Source organism: Musa acuminata, chromosome BXJ1-6 (genome assembly GCF_036884655.1).
Source record: "Musa acuminata AAA Group cultivar baxijiao chromosome BXJ1-6, Cavendish_Baxijiao_AAA, whole genome shotgun sequence".
NCBI classification, from domain to species: domain Eukaryota; kingdom Viridiplantae; phylum Streptophyta; class Magnoliopsida; order Zingiberales; family Musaceae; genus Musa; species Musa acuminata.
In genome coordinates this window covers 36,364,310-36,380,460 of record NC_088332.1, presented here as the reverse complement: position 1 = coordinate 36,380,460, position 16,151 = coordinate 36,364,310, and the positions used below count along the sequence as shown (strand labels likewise).

The window sequence follows — 16,151 nt, the reverse complement described above, 5'->3', positions numbered from 1 at the left end:
TTGGGCTACAAATAAATGACTCTACCTCTACAACAAAAGAAGAAATAGGTCACCTTGGAGAACTTCGCAAACATGCATTCAAATGTAGCGGAAGCAATCTGTACCTCATCCATCCAGCATCTTGCAGGGGTAGGAAACTTCCTTTTTCTTTTGCTTCTGTCTAATTTTTCCCTGTTTCTGATTGCAGAATGGGAGAGAGAATTGATATCCCAAGTTTAATTTTCTTGAGGAAATTATTGATATCCCAAAAGATGGAACGTTCAATCTAAATCAAGCTAGAGACTAACACTGTATTTTATGATGCACCTTGATTTGGTTGGATATGTAGATGCATAAAGTTCCTGATGTTTACAGCTTCAAGGATTGTGGTGAGGTTCACAATTCCAAACCATATTAGTCTTGTTCCTGATGTTGATATTTCAAGATTTTTTCAGCCATGATCAGTCTCTTTAACAAGCAGCAGAAAAAGAAGGATGCACCACATTGTCAACTATTCTCTTTATTGGTATGACAGTGTAGATGCAGACTCCAGATTAGGACATCGAGGTAGTGCTCGAGAGGAAGAGGGTAAAGGTAAATGCTACACCAGAACTAGATCCTGCAGCGGTTAGGTGTTTGAGGAAATGTGCCAGAGAAGTGGAGTTGTGAGATATCAATTTGACAGCAAACATGAACTTTACCAAACATTTGAGCAGAAGAAAATTCATGAATAGAAGGAAACATTAACATTCTCCCTTAAATTCTATGCTTCCATAGTGGTTTTGACAGGCCCTTTCTGGCTATTGTTGCAGTTACACAAGTCCAAGAGACTGAACCATTCTTAGAGACAAGGAGCAGAAATAAATAGAGAGCAGGCCAGAGCCTAAAACCCTGTCGAGCCTCATGCCTCTCCTGGGCAAAATGACCAGGGCCCACAGGAGGCCACCAATCAGAAACCCCATCGTCTGATACAGTGTGAGGTCCTTTGGAATGACCACAGGTGTGGGGTATGCACTCCATGAGGAGAACACAAAGGAGAGACCCAGCCCCACCAAGGTGTTGAAGATGGGCCCACCATAGCAGCCAGACATTGCAACTTGGGTCCCACCCTGCCTGTCATGCAGTGCCACTGCCGAGCTGGCAATCAGATCCCCCACTGAGTTGCCCCAGGCCAGGACTGTGAGCCCCAGAATCGAGGAGCTGATCTCCATGACAGTCCCAAGCGAGACCAGAAGAGAGACCAACTCCTGCGCAATGATGTAGGTCCAGGTTACACTCATCAGGAAGCCACCAGCAAGCCATGGGAAGAGAAACCTTGTCGGAGGTCTGCCCTTCTCGGTCTTCACCAGGCAAACAATGCCCAGCACGAGCCCCACGAGTCCACCAGAAATGTATATCGACAGGCTTTCCTCTGAGCCAGCATCCTTCCTCTTACAAGTCACCAGAACTGCCAAGAGCAATGGTGCCAGTGTCACCGAAGCAACTGCAGATGGCTTGGACCATTTCTCCTTGCTGACATCTGGGATGGTCAACATCCTAGGCAGAGAAAGAGGCAGCTCTAAACACCGTACAATTCTCTTGCAGTGGTAACAAGCTGATGGATTGCTCCTGGTACCATCTGATTCACTTGTTGAGGCAGTTTCCTTCTCTGTTGAATCTGGCTGATGGTCTTCCAAACTCTCCAGAAGAGGAGCTTCCAGGTCAGCATTCTGTCTTGTTTTGCATGAGAGATCCTGTTCCTGTTCCTCCTTCCTGCAGAAATGTCCTACAGCTACCAGCAACACATAGACAAGATACAGTGAAGTAAAAGCTATGGCACCCCATAGATTGATCTTTCCTATGACTAGTATCACAAGGAGGACCGAGAGGACAAAGAGGAAGAATAGAAGGTCTCTCACAAAGCTGGACTTGTCGATGGGATACTCGTGGGAGCTGACACAGGTGCTTATGATTCCGACAACCACACAAGACACAAAGAAGGAACCACCTAAGACGCTGTTGAGGCCTACAACACCTGAACCAGCGCCCATGAAGGAGACAATGCTAGAGAATGCGTCGGGAGCGCCGTTTCCTAAAGAAAGAAGGGTCGCTCCGGCAATGGTGGGAGGGAGCTTCAAGAGTGTGGACAGGCCCTCTAAGTTTGTGCAGAAATAGTTTGCAGATGTATCCGCAAGAAGATAAAAGAGAACCAGAAGCCATAGAATCAGAAGAGCGTAACCCAAGAATGGATACTTGCCATAAACACAGTAGAAGATGTGGAGATAGTTTATGTAGCCTTGAGAGAATCGGGCTTCAGAATTCAAGAGCACCGACTTGCCTTTGCAGATGTCATGACAACCTTTACTGGAATCTCTGAGATGAAGTTTTGTGGATCTTTGAAGAATTGCATGGGATGTATCAAGGTGGATAGAAACATAGAAAATCCCCACAGCCAAAAACGATATGTTGAGGAAGATCAGGATTACCTTTTTAGCTGAAAGAACAGGGAAGGAGATTGCCATTCAAGGATGTATGTCCAAGAGCGGTTGAAGGTGTTCACAGATTGGATGCTGAAGAGAGCATATACTACCATGTCTTGGAGAACAAGAAGTCCATGTTTCGAGACCTCAGGTTGCTAGTCATCCAGTACATGCTCAGATCACTGAGAAAGGTGTCTTGAAGAAGAAGAAGAAGAACACCAAAGAAAGATCTTGAAAAAGGGAGAGGATCCTTCAACCTTACACCATTAAAGTTAGGATGGAGAGGGGGGTAATTTGGATGCCTTCGTATCTAGTTTCTTTCATGTGTCTCCATCTTAAGTGAGAATCTTGTCACCAAAAGATGTGGTGGTTGATACCTTCACATCAACTGCTCGAAAGCATGAGCCCTCATACCAAAGTTACGGAGAACAGGATGCTGCAAAAAAGGCTTGACCTTTGAAACAAAGCAAAATGGTCAAGGAAGACTGCCTGATCGAAAGCCATATGCATGCATCTCCATATGAAGTTATTTCTTTGATATGGTTTGGAACTATATCATGTCTGCTCTTAGATCCTGTACATACTTATAGGCCATTAGTTCTTTAAAAAGGCCAAACTCAACCGGACAGCTTGCAAATGAATGAGACACTGATATATATATATATATATATCTTATAATCATTCTTGATTAATGAAATGTTTTAACATGGCGAGCTAAAAAGTTTTCACATTACTTGTATTGCATGCGCTTCCTTTAACAGAAGAACAGAAAAAAAATATCTTTTTTGCATAATCCAAACAAGAACAAGCTAAATGACAGATGTTTTGTGCCAAAATGTGTGTTCTTGTGCCAAATTCCTGTTTCAGTGGACTCATATTTTGCTTTGAGGATTTACAAAGAACACTTTGTAGGCGATTCAGTGAATCTGACATCTCCAGTAACTTTATGTTTAAAGAGGTTTCTGAGGTGAGTACACAATGCCTTTGAATGAAGCATCAAAGCATGTAAACAACTTGATGACCATGTCAGAGATTAAAAGTAGTCGAAACCCTCACAGAGAAAAAGCTAGTCGAATGGCATCACCACCGGAAGAATGGTGCTGAGATGAAGCATACCCGGTTGGACATGAATCATGCGGCATGCTGAGTTCAACTTCCCTAGCCCTCACGCAACTTGGTGATTGGCTCAGTTCCTTGAGGAGGGAATAAACCAAGGAGGAATCACCTCATGGAGCCGATGCTGATGTATCCTCCAAACAGCTGTTCTTTCTTTCGGTGATGTTGTTTCTTACTGCCTGTGGCACACATGCTTGTGATGGAAGCAACAAGTGTACAACTTACAAGAATCATTTCAGAATAATTTTTTGATATAGACAACACTTGACATATTCCACATTTCTCTCATTGTGTCATCGGTAAGTATCATTGCCAACTCGTAAAACGTTGCATATTTCTATTTTTTCCAATTAAAAAGAAACTATTTCTTCTCTATTAGTCAATCCAGTGGAGTGTATTATTGACTATTTAAAACTCTAATATACTAACAAAATATTATATATATATATATATATATATATATATATATATATATATAGTATTGAGTGAACAAAATACATCGGTTAGAATGATTTACCTATTATTCATCAATTTAATTTATATTGTTATTCTTTTTAAAATTATTGTATTATAAATTATTAGAAATGTTTATTATTTTATACTATTTAATTTTTTAAAAAAATTCAAAGTAAATGTTAACAAAATATGTGAAGGATCTTATTGTATTCAGATCGGGTCGGATTGTAACTTACTTGACCCGACCCGAACCGGACCGAGTCCATCACCGTTGAAAGAGAGGGGGAGGCGCCCTCACGTGGTTGTCACGTGAAGACCGCTCGAGCGTAGGGTTTCTTCGAATCCGAGATCTCTGGTTCCTTCCTTCCTTGCTCCCTCTTTGTTCTTCTCCTTGGCGGTCTCGGTTTCACCAGGGGAGGGGAAGATGTCGTTTGGGTTGCCGGCGTACGGCCTCCAGGCGATGCTGAAGGAAGGGCACGAGCACCTCCCGGGGCTCGACGAGGCCGTCCTCAGGAACATCATCGACGCCTGAAAGCAGCTTTCCTACATCACCCGCACCTCCCTCGGTCCCAACGGTGGGTTTCCTTCATCGATATCGTTACGCTCACAGTTCCCTTCTTTTCCTTAGTGGGGGTCTGAGGTTGCATTGCCTTTCTGTTGTAGTTATCTTGATAGTCTAAACGCTTATTCACTTACCATTAGAATTCAGTCTATCAAGATTGCCCTTTTCTTGGAGTTCACCTTTTGTTGTTATGTCACATTTTGCTCTCTGAATGTAATGTAATAGGCCCTTGTCTCCTTTTTGTGCCTTGGAGCTGATAGTTGTATGATACTCATTGCATCATTTAAATTCAAATATCGCAAAGAATGTTAGGCATGCATGGATGTCTCATTCTCTTAGAAGAGGCCATCCATAGGTGAAATTTTGTATTGGAATAATTTCATCTATGGAACGAATCAGTAGTTACTACGAAAAATTTTAGAAGACTAGCTGTGGTTTTATTTCTCTTTGGATTCCTGGTTTACTCTATTTGGTTAGCTTGACATAGATTGGAGAGGTGATGCTGTGATTCACACTTTTTTAGTTGTTTTTTATTTTTTTATAGACTTATCATGGGGCCACACTCATCAGTGGCCTTTGAGATAGAAATTTTGTTTGGTTTGGATTCTTTTCTTGGGCTTATTGTCATTTATTTAATTAACATTCTTTTTTATTTTGTGAACTTGTTAGGTAAGAACAAAACAAGTGATGCTGCCACAATAGCGGATGAGCTTGAGGTCCAGCATCCTGTTGCAAAGATTTTGGTGCTAGCAGGAAAGGCCCAGCGGGAGGAGATTGGTGATCGGGCCACACCCTAGTGAAATAATAAGTGGTTATACGAAAGCAATTAATAAGGTTCTTTCTTTCGTTATCCTATATTACTTCATTGTTGACCTATAAAATCCAAGATACCCCCAAAAAACACCCAAACTAACAAAAGAAGAAAGAAAACACAGGACAGAAAACTAGCTCTTCCTAGGAGTGGGTATAGACTGAGGGGTAGACAGTGTACTCATTATTAACAAGTTGGACTAACTTACCAAACTTGATACTTGGATGGTTCAACCGAGTATCATAATCTCTAACTTACCATAGTAGATAAGAGTAGCTTGGACTTCAAACTCTTGCTGAAAATGCCAGGCTTAATGCATTGGAGATAATATCTTGCTTGTTCGCCAAGCATGCTGCTGGAAATGCTAGAGCAAAAGAAGGGGTCTCCAAGGATGTCTTGACCATGAATATCTAATACATCTATGCAACCAAGTTAGGCCCTCTCGACATCTCTTTCCTTCAATTATTTAGTCGTTGAACTGGAAGCTGCAATACTTTTGCTGTTTGCATCTGCTAAACCAGTATTATAATCGGAAGAAAGTGTATGCTGTTACTGGAAGTTCCTCTTTCATTCTTTTTCTTTCTCCCTTTCTTTCTGGGTTTTTTTGTAACTTGTAGGGTGATCTGGCTTGGAACATGATATTGATTGTTATTCTTCGAACCGATATATGGATCTCTGGATTTCTGTTTAAGAGTTTCTAACAAGTCAAATGTGATCAATGTCTTTAGAGAGTGGTGCTTTCTTTTACCTTTTTTTTGTGTATAAGGTGGTTAAGGTGCTCAAACTTGTAGCTTGGAATAGTTATTGACCACACGAATCCCCGATTCCTTTGTGACAGATATAGTCTTTGAATATGCTGCTGATGTTGCCTGTACTCTTCTCTGGGTTAATCAACTGAGTCACATTTCAATCTCATGGTTCCTTCTGAATTCACTCGTTGCGCATCGGTAATTTTAGCTAAGCTGCTGAAATTTCTGCCTTCGCGTAGTTGCCTTACTTTTGGCTCCATTTCGGTTGCATTGACACCTATACTATGTTTGCAGATCATAAAGGCCAAGTCAGCAGGTGGGCCAAAAAGAGATCAATCGACTAGCATGGATGAGGATTAACTTCTTCTTGGATTTTTTAAGAGCATTGTTACTGACAATGCTGCAGCTAAAAGTGTCGTATCCGTTTTTAGCCATGCATGTCACACAAAGTTTTGATGCAACGGATATCTGAGCAAAGTTCAGCTACAGAAGCCAGTGGCTTTGTGGCACTAGTAATTGCTTTCGAGGGAAGATTTGCAGTTCTCTGAATCTGGTGCACTGGTTTTGAACATCAGAACATTTCATTGTTCTCAATCAGAAGGTTTCATGCACGAGTTTCCTGAATTGTTCCTATGATGTAATCGTGCCAGCTTAGGGTTGCGACACCGTATTGTGCTGGCTGTCATCAGTATCAAAGTATCATTCTTAGCAATGTTGTATTAGTCAAATAAAATTAGGGTTTTTTGTTTGCAACTATGTAGGATAAATCATAGTGTTCTTTGTATTGTAGGTTTGACAGTTTTGAAAATTTTGAAGTAATATGAATTTGTACTTAAAATGTGATCTATTTTTATAAGCAGGAAATGATGTATTCTTATTGATTGATTTGATGATATGAGATACTGAAACGCCAGTAATCCATCAATAATGTTAGAAGGGACTTGAAATGTGTTTAATGGCTATTTAAATGTATTTTATCGAAGATGTCAACTAATGTAGTTGATAAATAGGATTGGAGAATCTTAAAAAAAATGAATCGGCGTGGGTTTATCACCCCTAAAAATTGTTGGGGTTGATGTGTTCGCTGTTTTTGTCCTTGGTCCCACAAATCGTCTAGTCCCCAACGGGCCGCAACACCCCTGCAACGTCTTAGGGGTGACTCAGTAAAGTCAAGTTGCGTGGTGTGGTTGTCATCGCCCGTAATATCTGTCACGGGCGAGGTATTCGATAATTTTTACGTTCCGGCCCCCACATATGTGGGTCCCGCTGCATTTTATGCGCAATAGACCTGCACCCGGGTAATTTCTCAGGGTCGATTCGGTTAGGGACGCAGCATTAGATCAGAAAGGTCCACGTGCATTCCGGAATCTTCGCCGAGGAAACTCAAAATGACTAATCTGCGGGGCTTATGTGCAAAATGTAGCCCTAAATATTATCCCGCGGAGAGAATGCACATCCGCTTCGTCCCATTTGCTACCCACCCCTCCCCAAAACCTCCCTCTCCCTCTCTCTCTCCTTCAGAGGTATTTATCGCCGGATCTGTTCCTCTCCCTATAAAAGGCCCATTTGTTTGGAATTTTTCCGCCTACGTCACCATTTCCCGCCCAAATCCGTCCGTCTCCGACCTCCAATCGCCCGAGCTGAGAGGATTTGCGGCGTCGCCGGCGGATTTTATGTCGAATTGGGTCAGATCGTGAGATCATTATGTCTCGTTCGTTCCTGCTACGGTTTGATCATATTTTCTGCTTCCAGTCCCCGGAGTGACCCGGCAAATTAATAGATCGTGCTGATCCTTTTATATTTGTCGGCTGCGTATTAGATTTCCGCTATTTGGCCTGTTGTTGATTTGGAGGAGCAAATATTTGGTGATTTCTGTGTGTCGGTGGAATATTTTTTAAGATCGGTCCTTTATAGATCGAGTAAGGTCATTTGAGGAGATTGGAAATATAAAGGTGCGATTTTGAAGAGCGTTGATTGGGTTGAGGAGAAGCGAAGCTATATATATTCTAGAACGTTGGTGTTGATTGATTATTTAGGAGGAAGATTTGGAAAGTGGAGCATGGCTGATCAGGGCCTGGAAGGGAGCCAACCGGTCGATCTCTCCAAGCACCCTTCTGGCATTGTTCCCACGCTTCAGTAGGTCTCTCGTCTCTTCGTTTTCCCTAAAGAATGCAGTATATTTTTTGGACTAAAGTTGCACATTAAATTTTGTATAACAGTATAGGGATGCTTAAAGAATCCAGATATCCCTTTGTGTCTGATCGTGGGGAAACCATCTTCCTCCAGACTTTGCTCCCTATACTTTAATAATATGTTGACTTGCGATTGAATGCTAATGGACCTATGATTTGTTTTTCAGTTTTCTGTTGAAAGATTCTGTGATCCAGGTGCTTATGCTTGAATATAGTACTTCCATGGTTGATGATAATCAGTTGCTTGGGCTTTGTGTTTGGGTGATGATCAGTTGCTTGAGCTTCACCTTTTTTCATGTTGCAAGTGAATTCAGAATAACGTGAAGAACCAGATGAAACGGGTTGCACACATACAAAGAAAAGAATTACTGAATTTGCTCTCTAATCAATGTTCACTGGTTGTGATCTTCAATATTGTCTTTAAGCACTGCATTCTTTCTTTTACCTGTTTAGACCTACTTTTGTGCCACCATATGAGCATACAAGTTGTTGGTTGTTCGACCTATTTATTAGTTTGGATCTTCTATTTATAGTAATATTATACTTTGGTAGTTTAGATTATTTTATGTGCATCAAAAGGAAGCATGAACAAAGTTTCTTAGGAATTCTCACCTTGATTTGCCACTACAATCTTTCATTTCTTCTTGCACAAGACAGTACTTGTTGATAAAAACTGCTTTGATAGTCAAAACGAACTTATCTACATATCCACAGGTAGGATACGTATGTTGATTAGAGAATGCTGACCTCCTGTGCTTATCACTAAAGTCTGAACTGTTGTATGCTGCTGTTAGCTGATATTGCAATAAATAGCCAGATAAATTGTCATGAATTTCTTTGACTTCTGTTCAACTCTCCAGGAATATTGTTTCAACTGTTAATTTGGACTGCAAGTTGGATCTTAAAGCAATTGCTCTACAAGCTCGTAATGCTGAGTACAACCCCAAGGTATGAAACAACATTAGGCAACATTGAACACTTACATAATATGTGTTCTGCATTAATAAGGTTAGTCATTCATAATGATATTTTTTTTTTAGTTTCTCGTTGCACATGATTCTAAAGTATGTTCGAACCTAGCTAAGGCCAGTTTGGGAGTGTTTGAGATCACAAAAGACCAACTTGAAAGGAAGCAAGTCTTGTACAGAAAGCTCCATATGTAATTACTGAGATGATTATGAAGTTTCAATGACATGCTGAATAGAATCTGAATTCTGAAGTACATACATATGTCACATATTAATCACTTGGTGATTGTGTGACTTGTGCGTTAACTTGGTCACAGTGATATCCTTTTTGTGTCTATAATTTGAAATGAACATTGTTCTAGAAGAAAGCTCATCTTATTTCTTTTTTACCTTGTTCATGTATAAGTAAATTCCAAACTCAAAAAGCTAGGTTCCTTAATGGCATGAGCATAATCTGCAACAATTTTTTATAGAGTAGACCATTTTTCATTTTTATTAGGATTTAGGTTTTCTTGCAATCTCCTTTTGCATTAACAAGAGGTTTATGTGAGGTTGACAGCTGATAGTCTCATGCTGCACTAAAACACTTTGCATTATACAAGTGCAGTAAATCAATGCTTCATTAATTTTTGCATACTTGTTCTTTTGTGCAGCGTTTTGCCGCGGTTATTATGAGAATAAGAGAGCCAAAAACTACTGCATTAATATTTGCATCAGGAAAAATGGTAATTATTTTTATTGTTCTTTTTTGTAGATTTTGGGATTTTTCATGTGTAGTGGATGTGCAACAACTACTTTTATTAACCTGTTAATACATCAAAATAGATTTAATCTACTGTTACATTTTTCTTTGCCCATTTTTATTGTAGATTTAATTTTTGACATTCGCTTTAAATGAAAGGAAGCATGTGTCTTTTATTTTTGGCAAACTCATAGGTACCTTTATTTCATAGATCCTAAAGTTGCAAATACCCCTCTAAAATTTACAAACTTTGGTGAACATCCTTTGAAATATATCATAGACACCCTTTAACATTAACATAATTTAATGAATATCCTTCCATTTAGAAATTGTGGATGGGTATATGTGAAAGAATTGGATATATATGAAAGATTGTTAACTTTAAAGACACATTCCTAATATTTGCAGCTTTAGTAGGGTACACACCAAATTCTCCATGTCTTAGAAAGTACATATGAAATTGTCCTTTTTATTTGTACATCTTATATACTTCTTTGTTTTATTTGCTTCATTACTCTATAAAAATATGATTATGCAAGAAATTAAATATACTGAATCCATGATGGCGAGCCGCTTTACAATGATAAAGTTCCTCAAGTTCAAGTCATGGAAACAATATATTAAATACAAAGGCAAGGTTGGCTACATTGATATGCTCCAATCTCTGTAATGTCAGGAGCTTCATGGGGTCACCATTTTTATGAGGAAACATGTGGAACACTCTGGAAATTATGTAATGTAATAGGCTGCATGAAATGGTAATAGTCAAATTAATGTTGCATGAAATGGTATGATGTTGCACCCATTACATTATCCAATAGCCAAATTAACATCACAGCTATTATACTGGCATTGTTGCTTTACAAAGTTCTGTGACAGTTCCACTGTTATAGTTTTTGTGCTGACTTTCTAGATCCACATGGCAGGTCTGTACTGGAGCGAAGAGTGAGCACCAATCCAAACTTGCAGCAAGGAAGGTCTGATTACTTAGACTGTGACTCTATTTACTCTTAAATGCTTCAAAGCATAATTTCCAGTACTAGCAGAGTATTAAGATCGTGTTGTTCGAGTCTATGTATCTGCAACTGCACTTTGGAGTTGTTTCCTTACTCGTGTCCTTGGCCTTTCAGTACGCCAGAATAATTCAAAAACTTGGTTTTCCTGCTAAATTTAAGGTAATTGCTCTTAAGTTGTTGCTTCCTCTCTTGCTACTAACTTTTGTGTCTTATGTATTCTATCTTAGTATAACATTCTACTGTGGTGTCTAGGATTTCAAGATTCAGAATATTGTCGGTTCATGTGATGTCAAATTTCCAATAAGACTTGAGGGCCTTGCATATTCTCACGGTGCCTTTTGCAGTGTACGTAATTGATCTGTGGATGAGCTTTACGGCTGGTTTTTGCTGATTTGCTGCTTTTTTGCACTATTTTGATCTATCATTGATTCATTTTTCTTCTTTTCCCCTACTTCAGATCATCTACTTCTCTCATTTCTGATAATGATAAGCATAATAAATATTAAGCTTAATCATCTTTTTTTATGAAGCTACACTGCAACTTTGTAGAGCCAATCTGTTTTCTTAAACCACTCATCCTTTCTTTTCTGCTAGGGTGATTTACTGGCACTGGCAAAGCACATGACCTTTAGAATCCCTTCACTGCGTCTTCCCCTCTTTATTGGTTTTGTAAACCTAACTTTTTTCTAGATGCAATATGTTCAACATTGTGGAATGCTGATTGCTTCTCGCAGTATGAACCAGAGCTCTTCCCTGGTCTGATCTACCGGATGAAGCAGCCAAAGATTGTGCTCCTCATATTCGTCTCAGGAAAAATTGTTATTACTGGAGCTAAGGTAAATCTCTGCACTGACATTCTTCACAACCTCATTATATAATTCGGCATATCTGATTCATGTACCTGGAATTCTTTATCAGGTGAGAGATGAGACATATACAGCATTTGAGAACATATATCCAGTTCTAACTGAGTTCAGGAAAAGCCAGCAATGATAAGATCAACAAGCCTGACAGTTCTTTCACCTATGCTTTTAAATATCTGCATGCAGTAAGTACTGATCCGAGCAAGGACCGGTATTGTATTGGTCAGTGTAATTTTTGAAATATTTTTTCCAGCTGATATTGGGTGATTCAGTTTGGTTTATTGTTGGTACACATCGGTACTGAAGCCGGGATTCACGCTTTATTTACTATCTAGTCAGCTTATATTGATGTAAAATGTGTGTTTGTTGAGCAGATTTCCATCAGACTGGTGGTAATATCCTGGAGTCAGATCTGTGCAAATGGAAGACATCCTTGGGGCGACACGAGCGAGGGAGCTAAGTTAATACCTGTACTGTGAGTTCTTCTTCGAGACTGTACATCCTGTCGAAGAGTTGTATGAGAAAACTGCTTGTTTTAAGATTTCAAGATATGAATAAGAACATGTCATTAACAGTTTCCCATATTGCATTATTCTTTCTTGCCTCCTTGGAATGATCTTAAAACGTAAGACAAGCTTAACATATCATTCTTATTTCATCGAACTTAAATACTCTGTGGATCATTATCGAGCATTCAGCTCGTCTGCAGCGATCTCAGATATTGCCACCATTGATACGAATGATCTGCCCATTCACCCACTCTCCGTCATCGCTGGCCAAGAAGCCCACCAGCGGCGCCACGTCCTCCGGCTGTCCCAGCCGGCCCAGCGGTATCTCCGCCGTGCACGCTGACACGGCCTCCTCCGATTGCCCGGCGTAGAACATGGGCGTCGCCGTCGCACCCGGGGCCACCCCGTTAGCCGTGATGCGCGTCCCCTTCAGCTCCTTCGCTAGCACCCTCGTCATCACCTCGACTGCAGCCTTCGTCGCTGCGTACGTCCCGAATCCCGGCCTGAGCCCCCCCACCCCCGACGACGAGAAGGTGATGATCCGCCCGCCGCCGCCCCGGACCAGGCGGTTCGCCGCCTCCCGGCAGCAGAGAAACGTGCCTTTGGCGTTCACGCCGAACATCTGATCGAAGATTTCCTCGGTGGTGTCGACTATCGATGGGTATCGGGCGTCGTTGACGGCGGCAGCGGTTACGAGTATGTGCAGGTCGGCGCCGAAGGTAGCTTCAGCTGCGTCGAACAGGGACTTGACTTGGGCGGAGTTGGAAACATCGGCGGAGACCGCTATGGCCCGGGGGCCGCCGGAGTGGCCATCGCCAGCCCCGTAAGTCGTGTTGATCGCCTCCGCCAACTTCTCCGCCGGGCTCGGGTCGCCGACGTAGCCGATGACGACGCTTGTGCCAAGGGAGGCGAGGTGGGCCGAGACCGCCGAGCCGATGCCACCTGCGCCGCCTGTCACGATCGCCACGCGGCCTTTCAACGGCTGCAGGCGGTGTTCCATCGCTGCGGTGCCGGCAGCCGCCATATCTCCCCACTCACAGCCTGTGCCTTTGTTTCTCTTCGCAGGAGAGCTCTAAGGCAACTGGCTGTAGCAGCGTCGGATAAGGGGAAACGACCATCGAGAATTCTGGTCTACTTGTCGCCGGTCAACCACAACAGTCTGCCGACAGCTACTGCATCCATGGCGTCAACATGAACGGCGGACTCATGCATCACCTCGGAGGTATAAATATCTAATGCTTACAAAGTAGTAGCAAAACTAATTGAGCATTGGATTCAAATCATTATCAAAGAACTGGGAGTCGAATTAATCGATCTTGTACTCTATTTTCTTTTCTATGTCAGCATAGTGCATTCTAAGACATAAAGTTGCGACGGACGTACGCAAACTTCTCGAAGCACAATACATGAGCTATAAGGTTTTTTTTCTTATTTAAAGAGTTATCAATATATGATCAAATTCGCAAATAACGAGAATTAATTTTTGCTGCAAAATTAAAGATCTAGCTTAAATTCATCAAGATATGGATCGTATCTTGCTTGGATCATTGATCTAAATGAATCTCGATCCACATAGATAGATATAGCTCAAACTCTAAATGAGATGTAGATTTATGAGATCCTGTTTAAGATTGACCCAAAATAGGTGTAAATGGAAGAAATCTAGGGTAAGAGTGGAAGATAAAGCGTAAACCCGAAACTAATTATATGAAATTTAAACATTATCTTCTCTAATTTCTTATACATATTTTCCCATGATTCTTTGTTCTTGCTTGCCTCGATGGGGTTTGATAATGAGGCGTTCCGATTACGTGTTCTTGTTCGACGTCTACATTACTTGCTGTTTTTCATGTCTATTGATGAGGGTAATAATAATGATGGGACACGAACTAACGCCACCTGCTCTCGGGTGATGTCTCCTAGGCCATGCAGACCGAAGAGTTGCGGGGGTCGCCTGCTTCGGTCTGACCTGACAGCGCTTGGCCGAAGCAGACCAAAACGTCGACCGAGGCATATCGCCATCCTGCAGGAGCTCGGTCCTTCATGTAACGCTAATGCCGGTGTCAAACGTTATCCAAGGTACGACCCTGCTCCCTGCAAGCGGGCATATCAGGAAACGGTGACCTTCCCTATAAAAACCCTCGCGTTCAGAACGAAGAAAGAGAGAAAAAAATAAGAAAAACCCCCTGAGACTATTGACTGACTAGATCGTCGGAGGGGTCAGGCCGAGCTCTCCCGACCCGACCTGTGTGCAAGAATGAAGACGAAGTACCTCCCACCGAACGCCCAGGCGAGGGGTCCCCTCCCGGAGAAAACGATGACCCTGTCGCGATCGGACCATCGCGGTCGGCTACCTCAACAGTCTCAAGGGTCGTTCAGGAAGATCTCCAATCATTCGAACCCGAACCCAACCATATTGGCCCCGAGGCCACGGCGTAAAGATATTGACCCTAACAGTTTGGCACTAGAAGGAGGGCCGAATGGCGAGGGATCGGTAGATCAACCTAGACGAACCCATAGTTGAGGGGTCGCACCTAATCGGGGCTCCGGGGGAACGCCCCCCGCATGGTGAACCTCAAGCTAAGCACCCCGCCGCGACCTCAGAGCGCTATTGGCGGTTATTCAACGACCCGGGCTTGTCGTCACCCGAAGGCGCCCCAACCGACCCGTCGCCCGTATCGCCCGAGGCCTTTCAGGACCTCGCTTATAAAGTCCGAGCTCTGACTGGGATGGTGCAGACCATTATCCCGCTCATTTCTCATCCGGCGCACCCACCTACGATCCAACCACTGTGGCAACAAGAGCCGCCCGTTCGGGCTCACACGGTATCGGGCGTCGTTGACGGCGGCAGCGGTTATGAGTATGTGCAAGTCGGCGCCGAAGGTAGCTTCAGCTGTGTCGAACGGGGACTTGACTTGGGCAGAGCTGGACACGTTGGCGGAGACCGCGATGGCCCGCGGCACCCCGTAGGTCGTGTTGATCGTCTCCGCCAACTTCTCCGCTAGGCTCGGGTCACTGACGTAGCCGATGACGACGCTTGCGCCAAGGGAGGCGAGGTGGGCCAAGACCGCCGAGCCGATGCCACCTGCGCCGCCTGTCACGATCGCCACACGGCCTTTCAACAACCGTAGGCGGTGTTCTATCGCTGCGGTGCCGGCAACCGCCATATCTCCCCACTCACAGCTTGTGCCTTTGTTTCTCTTCGCAGAGAGCTCTAAGGCTACTGGCTACAGCAGTGGACAAGGGGAATCAATCATCGAGAATTCTGGTCTACTTGTTGCCGGTCAACCATAGCAGTCTGCTGACAACTACTGCATCCGTGGCGTCAACAGTAACGACGGACTCATGCATCAGCTCGGAGGTATAAATATCTAATGCTTACAAAGTTGTAGCAAAACTAATTAAGCATTGGATTCAAATCATTATCATAGAACTGGGAGTCAAATTAATCGATCTTGTACTCCTCTATTTTCTTTTCTCTGTCAGCGTGGTGCATTCTATTAGCTTAAACAACTTTAAGCCATGGCCTCGGGGCCAACGCGGCTTGGTTTGGGTCCGGATGATGGTCCGATCGAGACAGGGTCGCTGCTTCCTCCGGGAGGGAACTCCTCGCCTGGGCGTTTAGTGGGAGGCCTCCGTCTTCACACCTGCACACAGGTCAGGTCGGGGGGGCTCGGCCCGACCCCTCCGATGATCAAGTTAGTGAATAGTCGTAGGGGGTTTTTTATC

General features: G+C 42.9%; 4 protein-coding genes and 1 long non-coding RNA gene across 12 annotated transcripts; 2 read left to right on the top strand and 3 right to left on the bottom strand.

Moving 5' to 3' along the window:
- Nucleotides 1-706: 706 nt before the first annotated feature.
- On the bottom strand, nucleotides 707-3,068 carry LOC103988858 (cation/calcium exchanger 1). The gene has a single exon (XM_009407527.3). The coding sequence runs from the start codon at nucleotides 2,478-2,480 to the stop codon at nucleotides 792-794; it is 1,689 nt and encodes a 562-aa protein (XP_009405802.2). The 5' UTR covers nucleotides 2,481-3,068; the 3' UTR covers nucleotides 707-791.
- A 1,262-nt stretch (nucleotides 3,069-4,330) lies between these two features.
- On the top strand, nucleotides 4,331-6,984 carry LOC103988859 (uncharacterized). Of its 3 annotated transcripts, XR_001978507.2 has the most exons (4): nucleotides 4,331-4,585; nucleotides 5,242-5,406; nucleotides 6,222-6,330; nucleotides 6,427-6,976. It is a non-coding gene; the product is annotated as an uncharacterized LOC103988859 (long non-coding RNA). The 3 variants fall into 3 exon arrangements; XR_010514419.1 differs by having other exon boundaries at nucleotides 5,242-6,330; nucleotides 6,427-6,984; XR_671984.3 differs by lacking the exon at nucleotides 6,222-6,330 and having other exon boundaries at nucleotides 6,427-6,975.
- A 602-nt stretch (nucleotides 6,985-7,586) lies between these two features.
- Nucleotides 7,587-13,789, top strand: LOC135676776 (TATA-box-binding protein). 6 transcript variants are annotated; one of them, XR_010514417.1, is made up of 10 exons: nucleotides 7,588-8,268; nucleotides 9,185-9,272; nucleotides 9,946-10,017; nucleotides 10,961-11,011; nucleotides 11,165-11,209; nucleotides 11,303-11,395; nucleotides 11,785-11,886; nucleotides 11,969-12,098; nucleotides 12,288-12,388; nucleotides 12,612-13,789. XR_010514417.1 is itself a non-coding variant. In XM_065188316.1 (8 exons), the coding sequence occupies exons 1-8, from the start codon at nucleotides 8,192-8,194 to the stop codon at nucleotides 12,041-12,043; spliced, it is 603 nt and encodes a 200-aa protein (XP_065044388.1). In that variant the 5' UTR covers nucleotides 7,588-8,191; the 3' UTR covers nucleotides 12,044-12,495. The 6 variants fall into 6 exon arrangements, 2 of the variants coding, with proteins under 2 accessions (XP_065044390.1, XP_065044388.1); XR_010514416.1 differs by having other exon boundaries at nucleotides 11,969-12,388; XR_010514415.1 differs by lacking the exon at nucleotides 12,612-13,789 and having other exon boundaries at nucleotides 12,288-12,495.
- Nucleotides 12,479-13,446, bottom strand: LOC103988860 (NADPH-dependent aldehyde reductase-like protein, chloroplastic). Its single transcript, XM_009407528.3, has one exon. It carries the CDS (start codon nucleotides 13,444-13,446, stop codon nucleotides 12,628-12,630), a length of 819 nt encoding a protein of 272 aa, XP_009405803.2. The 3' UTR covers nucleotides 12,479-12,627.
- Nucleotides 13,790-15,064: 1,275 nt separating the features above from the next.
- Nucleotides 15,065-15,589, bottom strand: LOC108953091 (NADPH-dependent aldehyde reductase-like protein, chloroplastic). The gene has a single exon (XM_018827346.2). The coding sequence runs from the start codon at nucleotides 15,587-15,589 to the stop codon at nucleotides 15,065-15,067; it is 525 nt and encodes a 174-aa protein (XP_018682891.2).
- Between the last annotated feature and the right edge of the window lie 562 nt (nucleotides 15,590-16,151).

Coding starts and splice junctions, on each gene's coding strand:
- LOC103988858 (XM_009407527.3), bottom strand. CDS start 2,480: ATGGCAATCTCCTTCCCTGTTCTTTCAGCTAAAAAGGTAATCCTGATC.
- LOC135676776 (XM_065188316.1), top strand. CDS start 8,192: ATGGCTGATCAGGGCCTGGAAGGGAGCCAACCGGTCGATCTCTCCAAG. Junction 8,269..9,184: donor GGCATTGTTCCCACGCTTCA/GTAGGTCTCTCG, acceptor TCAACTCTCCAG/GAATATTGTTTCAACTGTTA. Junction 11,210..11,302: donor GTTTTCCTGCTAAATTTAAG/GTAATTGCTCTT, acceptor TGTGGTGTCTAG/GATTTCAAGATTCAGAATAT.
- LOC103988860 (XM_009407528.3), bottom strand. CDS start 13,446: ATGGCGGCTGCCGGCACCGCAGCGATGGAACACCGCCTGCAGCCGTTG.
- LOC108953091 (XM_018827346.2), bottom strand. CDS start 15,589: ATGGCGGTTGCCGGCACCGCAGCGATAGAACACCGCCTACGGTTGTTG.